Source organism: Amphimedon queenslandica, unplaced genomic scaffold (assembly GCF_000090795.2).
Source record: "Amphimedon queenslandica unplaced genomic scaffold, v1.1 AMPQUscaffold_13096, whole genome shotgun sequence".
NCBI lineage: Eukaryota > Metazoa > Porifera > Demospongiae > Haplosclerida > Niphatidae > Amphimedon > Amphimedon queenslandica.
Genome location: NW_003546668.1, coordinates 3274 through 10749, shown reverse-complemented (window position 1 = coordinate 10749; position 7476 = coordinate 3274). Strand labels below are relative to the sequence as shown.

Below are 7476 nucleotides of genomic sequence, written 5' to 3'. Positions count from 1 at the left end.
GAATGACACTTTAATATACTGGATCAGGCAATAGTGCACTAGTAACATTATCAACCAGTGGAGTATATAATGTAACAGCACATGATGTAAATGATGATGGAAGTATTGTTCCATGGACTTGTGTACAACCTAAATATGTAGACATTGCTATTCCTTCTATTGCTATTCCTTCTATTGCTATTCCTTCTATCGTCTATAGCAGGAGTTACACTGGTAAGTATCAATGAACATTTAATGTAGTAATTCACATAAGACATATAGGTATGTTATCTAGTGAAATTGAACATTCTCAAGGTATATTTTGCCATTGCTATAATTTTAAAATTATTTATATTTCAGTGACTTTTTCTCCTTATCATACTGTTGACAGTGCAGATCCACCTCTAGTAGTATCTGCTACAGTGCTAGCATGTACTGTAGTTGGTACAGTATTTGTAAATATACTGCTGATTGTAATAGTCACTATTAGTATCTGGTGTGTCCTGAGAAAAAGGAAAGAAGGTATAGCTGCTTCTATTAGTTTGTTCAGCAAAAAACTATAACTTTTCAACATAGATACTGGTTCTGTTGAGATTACAGTAAATAATCCAGCATATGGACAAAGTAAGCCATCATGACTGTACATAATTGACATAATCTCTACTCATTTCAGTTCAACAAACAACTAGACAGTCAACACAAGTATTGAACACAGATGTTAATCCAGCTTATGAGACAGTAACAGTGCGTGATCATGATTACGAACATGTTTTTTAATAGCATAGATCATAAGATACATACATGCATAATCTATGATTGTAGTGTAGTTAGCATCATAGATCATAGTACTATACTTGTGACTTGTCCCATTAGAAGGTGTAAGAAGTTTTTTAATAGTACAAGGAGGTGACAAAATCTTTTCCCACTAGAATAGCAAGCAAAGCAAATTAGATGTCTATAGGTTTTGCTATGATTGTAGGGGCCCCAGACTTCTATGACTGCAGGTGAGTAACGTGAGTTTAAAGCTAAACATCCACTAGGGCTGCTTGCATGCTGTGCACTGCATGCATGACTAGCTAGGCCAGGGCCAGGGAGGGGCTGGCATCATATCATCACGTGATGCTTGTGTAAATTGTGTCCTTCTAACAAATTTATCATGGGTACTTCGCTGATGTTCGAGCTGGTATTGGTTCAAATTGTACAAATTGTATTACTTCTATGTGTGAGCATCCCAAAGGGAGCATATGGTGCTAGTAAGTAATGACTCTACAATAACTGACCTCGTGTTCTTCTAGATATAACAGTTGGTCCTACTTCTGTTACTGTTCCTATTTATGAAACAGCAAATTTTACTTGTGAAGGAACTGGCAATGAACTGAATTGGATAGTACACAGTGCTCCACTGTCAGAGTCTATTAAACAACAAAGAGATATATCTGTCATTACTACTAATAATGAAGCTGGTGTCATGTCTTCAGTACTTACTATCAGTGGGTTACCTGTTAATGATGGGATTGGGATTGGTTGTTTCATAGTATCATACCCACCTTATGAACAAGTGTTCTCTAACACTAGTACACTAACAATAAGAGGTTAGTACATACATTTTGATTAGTATAATAATACGTGTATATTAATCATCTATTAGGAATATCACCAGTTGAAGACATACAATGGTCTATTGATAATCATTCTTTGTCATGGTCTCCTCCTTCTTTCTATTCTGATGATATACCACAAGGAACTATCACTACATATAATGTACTAGTGAATGGTATCAGTTATATCAGCACTACTGATACTAGTGTATGGTTGAATACTACTGGATTACCTTGTACTAATGTTACTGTCAGTATTACTGCATCTATTGGACAATATGTATCACAAAGGAGGGAACATAGTTTTAATATCACTGGAAGTAATATAAAATAAAAATTATTATTATTAACTGTTTCAATCATTTAGATCATACTATTAATTATGACAATATCACATTGACTTTTGACGATTCAAGCCAGACATTTGTTGCTAATTTCAATATCTCAGTAAGAATTATTACTTATAACTTTGTTAATGTTATTTTATTAGATACACAGTACTCAATTGTGTAAGTATATGATAGTTGGTAGAGTTGATCCTGATGAAGGAATAAAACAAAACACTCAAACTGTCCAAGCAGATGACAAAGAAGAGATGTTTTCATACAAAATGACTGGATTAAGACCCTGTACAGCTTATACTGCTTATATAGAAACTTATGAAAATACTGTTAAAATTCCATTTTGTAAGTTTTAATGTTTAATTACTGCAACTTATGTGTTTTAATTGTCTTACCTTAAGCTACATATAATGTACAAGATCTGCTAGTATCTACTGAAGGGAATGGATCAGTTAGTGTACAGTGTGTGTTTGTATCAGGATCAACTGCTGATGGATGTCATGTGATATTTACTGATACTAGTAATGGAAGAAATGAACACTTTAATATAACTGGATCAGATAATAGTGCACTGGTAACATTATCAACCAGTGGAGTATATAATGTAACAGCACATGATGTAAATGATGATGGAAGTATTGCTCCATGGACTTGTGTACAACCTAAACAAGTTAACGTGACTATTGCTCCTGCTAAACCTTCTATTAGTAAATTAAGTTAATTAATACAATTGTTATTAATTTTTATTCTTAGGTGGCACCAGTAATTTCATTAGTTCATTATATTCTACTATAAATGAGGCTCCTACATCTCAATTACCAACTCTAACTCCAACTGATATCATTGAAGGAACTGATAGCCCACCGAATAGTATGAATACAATAATGCTATAATAAATAATGCATTATTGCAAATGCAATTACTTTTATAAAACAATAGGTTCTGAAACTGGCAGTAACTCCATTCTTTATGGATTGATTGGTGCTGGTTTATTGATGATAGTAGTAATAGTCATAGTGGTAGCATAGTCACTGATGTGTAAGAGACAAACTAAAAAGGAAGGGGTTATTTTGACTTCAGGTACAGCATATGTACATGTTATTATGACTATAGATATTATTATTATGTAGAAATTGCTGCCTGTCATCAACCACAAGCAGAGATGAGTCATTATGAGATACATGATCCTAATGGACCAGTAACTATTGATGTGTCAAAAGATGAAGGATCTAAAGTTCCAACAAGTGAACCAGTACACGGGAATATAGTGGATCCTTATCATGTTCCTGCTAATGAATTACTAGCTATAAGGAATGTATGTTACAATGATGCAATATACTTTATAATGGTCTCAATGCTGTTAACATCTTGTTCTATTGTTTATTATAGGGACAATCTGTTCAAGACAATAATTCCCATGTCACTACTACATCTCCACAAGAGGTAATACTAGTATACTATATTTTACTATAATGAGGCCATAATAACATTATGTTGTTTAATACTAAAATACTGCGTGTAGTGATGCTTTGCTCTGTAGCTTTCTACATTTATTGTGTTATTATGGTAGACTCAAACCTTTAATGAAATAAGTATAATTACTTAATTAAAATGTGATTATGTAACGATTGTGTCTATTATAGACACACCATGTTCAATAAAATAATTCTCTCATTGTTTTATATAATCCTATTATTTGTACTATAGGGAAGCCATAATTTACTACAACACTGCTTTGTACTATTATGTACTGTACAGGCTTGTTTTTTAATAACAATTATACTGTTGGTTCATAATGTTAGTAGGGATGATTAAAAAGTAATTACTTACTAAATTCAGTTTACTGTATGAAATATGCAGAGCTGTCATTGTGTACTTATTTTCCTATCTCTACAATGATTATACTCATGCACTATAAATTATGATAGCTGCATTGTACTCTCCCACACTATAAATAATCTGTGCATTCTGTATGTAATGAGATTCACGACCTGTGCTTACATACATAAAGGTGGATTTACAATATGACTCTAGGCCAACATAACGTCAATTTTTAATCAAAAGCGTAGGCAATTTGACCATTTCATGCATGCTTCACGCAGGAGTTGAACCAGATTCAACTCCTGCATCAACGTAACGTCAGGACTAGTGTCATATTGTAAATCCACCTTAAAACTATAATGTGACCTACATTATTTAATTTGTTTTGAGGGGAAAACTCAAAAAAGATTGTGATCATCAATGATAATGATCATCATGTTACTGTTAGTAGCAACACTGCTACTTATGCTGCTATTGATAGAAGGACTGATACTACTGATACAGATGCTAATCATGATGCTAATGCTATTACTGCTACATATTCTGTTGTTGGTAGAATTACTGATACCGATCTTGTTGTTGGAGATATGAGCAAGATAATTAATGTCCTAGGCTACATATATGTAGTGCTGTAATTAGCAATTGGGTCAATTTTTTCTAAAAAAAAAAAATTTTTAATCATATTTTCAATTACATATGCATGACTACATGTACATGTATGTATAAAATTGTAAGATACTAAAATGTATTACTTTTTAGGGACAAATTCAAAACAATTCATCATCAGGCTATTGCTCTAATGGTTCACCTCCAAATAGTGCTACTCCATTGATACAACATAAAAGCACATTCAGTTTCAATACTGGTCCTACTGTTACTGTTAATAGCAGTACTGCTACTGATATTGGTGGGAGGAGTGATACTGCTGATGTACCACCACCTGCTGAATGTGTTGAATATGATAATGTTGCTGGAGATATTAGCAAGGTTATTTCATAATAATAATGCATGCTTGTTTTTATGATTATTTGTATTAGAGAGGTGTGGTTAACGCATATTCAACCCAGCCCACTAGCAATGCAGCAGTTTTTTTATCTAAAACAAAGTCTACTTAATTGTACACTGTGTTGCATCTCTTTCAAAGATTTCAATGATGCATTAATCTATGAAAGATCCACAGTTGTTGTTGCATCTGTCTGATTGGTAAAAGTCATGGTACTTTGTACATGCTGTCCTTGCTATTTGTTTACCTTATATTTGTTAGCATTTATAATTCTTCTTTTAAGTGGTGTAAGAGTGCCCATTTATATGATTTCCAATGGTTTGTTCAATATCTCATCCTCATTTGATGTTTCTATTACATTTGATATGTTTTTATCATGATCTTATTAATATTATCTACTTAATTTGCTTTTACTTATTATTTTGATTTGATTCAAAAGTTGTCGTCTGCAACAACCGCAGCAATATCATACCTCAAACCAGCTGATAGAATATGTATACCACACGATCCCAATTCATCTTAGTCAAATAGATTGATTGTCAAAATTTTTAGCAAATCATAATCAAAAAGGTGTTCATCAACTGAACTGGCTCGGAACGATCAGACTGCAATTAAGAATCCACTTCAGCCTGATTTTGGAGCATGCAACTTTAAAATTTTGTAAAAAAACTCAAATATGATCAGAATTAACTCATGCAAACTTGAAAAACACATAAGAACATGTATATGTATCAGGAAAAATTTTTTTAATTAAAAATTCTCTCCTAGTCTTTTTTTAGCAAAATTTGGCTCAACAAAGTCCAATTTTGGAGCATCTTTAAAAATTTCGTGGAACTTGATACATGTACATTGTACAACATAAGTACATGTATCATCATTGAATGTCAGAATGGCTTAAATTAGTTAGGAAATAGTGATTATATCACTAAAAATAACACAACAATAAAAAACAACAACAACAACAACAATAATAATAATAACAACAATAATAATAATAACAACAATAATAACCAAACTATCAGTACACACATACAAACACACACTCACTAACAGTCAGTCAAACTCAATGTATTGCTGATCCTGTACATTGACAGCAAGGGGCCTGTGTAGTCCTGGTGGTACTGCCGGGGGTACTGCATAAGCTGGGCAAGGTTGTATCTGTGGTAATACTTGTATATTAACAGCATGGACTTTTCTCTTCTCTTCAATGTTATCATACATTGGTTCAGGAGGAGGGGCTGTGGAGTGAACAGGAGATAAATATGAGGAATGAGTTTTGAAACTGGTTCCTTAAATGTTTGGAGTAACACGTCAGCATGTTTGAACTTCTCTGATGCTGCAGTCTCAGCTATTGAAGGAGAAAGAAAGAGGGAGGGAGGTATGTCAATATGTATTAGAAAATTTAATAAAAATTGGGGGTGGTTTTGGAGCCATTTTTTGGAAAAATGATGGGCTATATATAGCACAGGGAAAGTTTCAGAATTGGCCTGTTTTTTAAAATGGCTGTAACTTGAAAAGTTGATCTTGGAGCCTGCTCAAACTTTCTACACAGCATAAGTACATCAATATGTATCAGAAAATGTAATAAAAATTTGGGGTGATTTTGGAGCCGTTTTTAAAAAAAACCATTATAATAGCCTTGGGTATTTTTCTGAAATGGGCTAGAGGTAAATATTATTTTAAAATTACAAGCACAGTTTATAGTGTGTATGTTAATTTTTGCTATAAAATAAACAATTCATCATATTGCGATAGTTATCAAACTATTTGTATTTGTATTTCTAGTACTACTGCATCAGAAACTGCTGCTTTGTTGCCTTCATCAGAGCACCACACTGAAACCAGTTACTTGCATGAAAACAGGGAGGAAATTGGACATACTATAACTGATCTGGTGGTCAATAGTTCTCAGCATTCTCTACATTCATGTACTGACAGTACTGTTCCCCAAGTAGTTCAACCAGTTCAGTCTACACACAATCCATCTGATGTGCCATTTGAGTCAGAGCCAGAGAAGATCACTATCGCTGGTATTTCTGCTGGTACTAATAAAAGTGATAAGAATCTCCTTGTCCTGCCCACTGCTGCTTTACAAAGACAATTTTCCCAAGAGTATCCACGTCAGGTAAGTTAATGATAATTATTGTTCAATTATTAATTGTTGTTTGTTAATAGAAAATACTAGAGGGCCCTTGTCCTACTACACCTACTGCTGTAACTCCTACTGACCAACGTAAGCATATTAATATTACTTGATGTATATTTATAATGAAAATAGTTGTTTATTTTGCAGTTGGAACTGATGAAAGATGCGACCAGAATTAATTAAGCTTAATAAAATTTATTGTAATATTTGTGTTACTGCCTTACTGCTACATTTTTATATATTGCTGATAATTTTATGTTGTAACATGTCATGTGATTGTGTATTTATTTATACTTCTCATATATTGTATAATGTTTCATTGTTTATGTCCAGTGTAATTGTTTTAGCTATTTTTTATTCCAGTAATAAAATGTAATAAAAATTGGGGGTGATTTTGGAGCCATTTTTTGGAAAAAACCATGGGCTATAGTACAGGAAATTTTCAGAAATTGGCTCATTTTTTAAAAATGGCTGTAACTTGAAAATTTAAGCTCAGAATTGGCTCAATTTCTAAATGTGCATTTTTGATTTTTCCGATTCTTGGAAAGCATAGTCTAGCCGTTGTTTTTAAAAATTGGCTGATTAAAC

At 33.0% G+C, this 7476-nt stretch overlaps 1 protein-coding gene and 1 long non-coding RNA gene across 3 annotated transcripts in view; both read left to right on the top strand.

Annotated features, from left to right (window-relative positions):
- Positions 1-3129, top strand: part of LOC109585246 (uncharacterized) — a 9423-nt gene extending 6294 nt beyond the window's left edge. Inside the window, exons 2-9 of the mRNA XM_020001242.1 lie at positions 1474-1571; positions 1628-1897; positions 1945-2024; positions 2068-2263; positions 2320-2625; positions 2672-2788; positions 2858-2998; positions 3049-3129. Coding sequence (XP_019856801.1) covers positions 1474-1571; positions 1628-1897; positions 1945-2024; positions 2068-2263; positions 2320-2625; positions 2672-2788; positions 2858-2946 — 1156 coding nt within the window. The 3' untranslated portion in view covers positions 2947-2998; positions 3049-3129. The remainder of the gene's footprint in view (positions 1-1473; positions 1572-1627; positions 1898-1944; positions 2025-2067; positions 2264-2319; positions 2626-2671; positions 2789-2857; positions 2999-3048) is intronic.
- A 2957-nt stretch (positions 3130-6086) lies between these two features.
- Positions 6087-7245, top strand: LOC109585255 (uncharacterized). 2 transcript variants are annotated; one of them, XR_002186402.1, is made up of 4 exons: positions 6087-6120; positions 6528-6867; positions 6918-6975; positions 7036-7245. It is a non-coding gene; the product is annotated as an uncharacterized LOC109585255 (long non-coding RNA). The 2 variants fall into 2 exon arrangements; XR_002186401.1 differs by lacking the exon at positions 6087-6120 and having other exon boundaries at positions 6510-6867.
- The last annotated feature ends 231 nt before the right edge of the window (positions 7246-7476 follow it).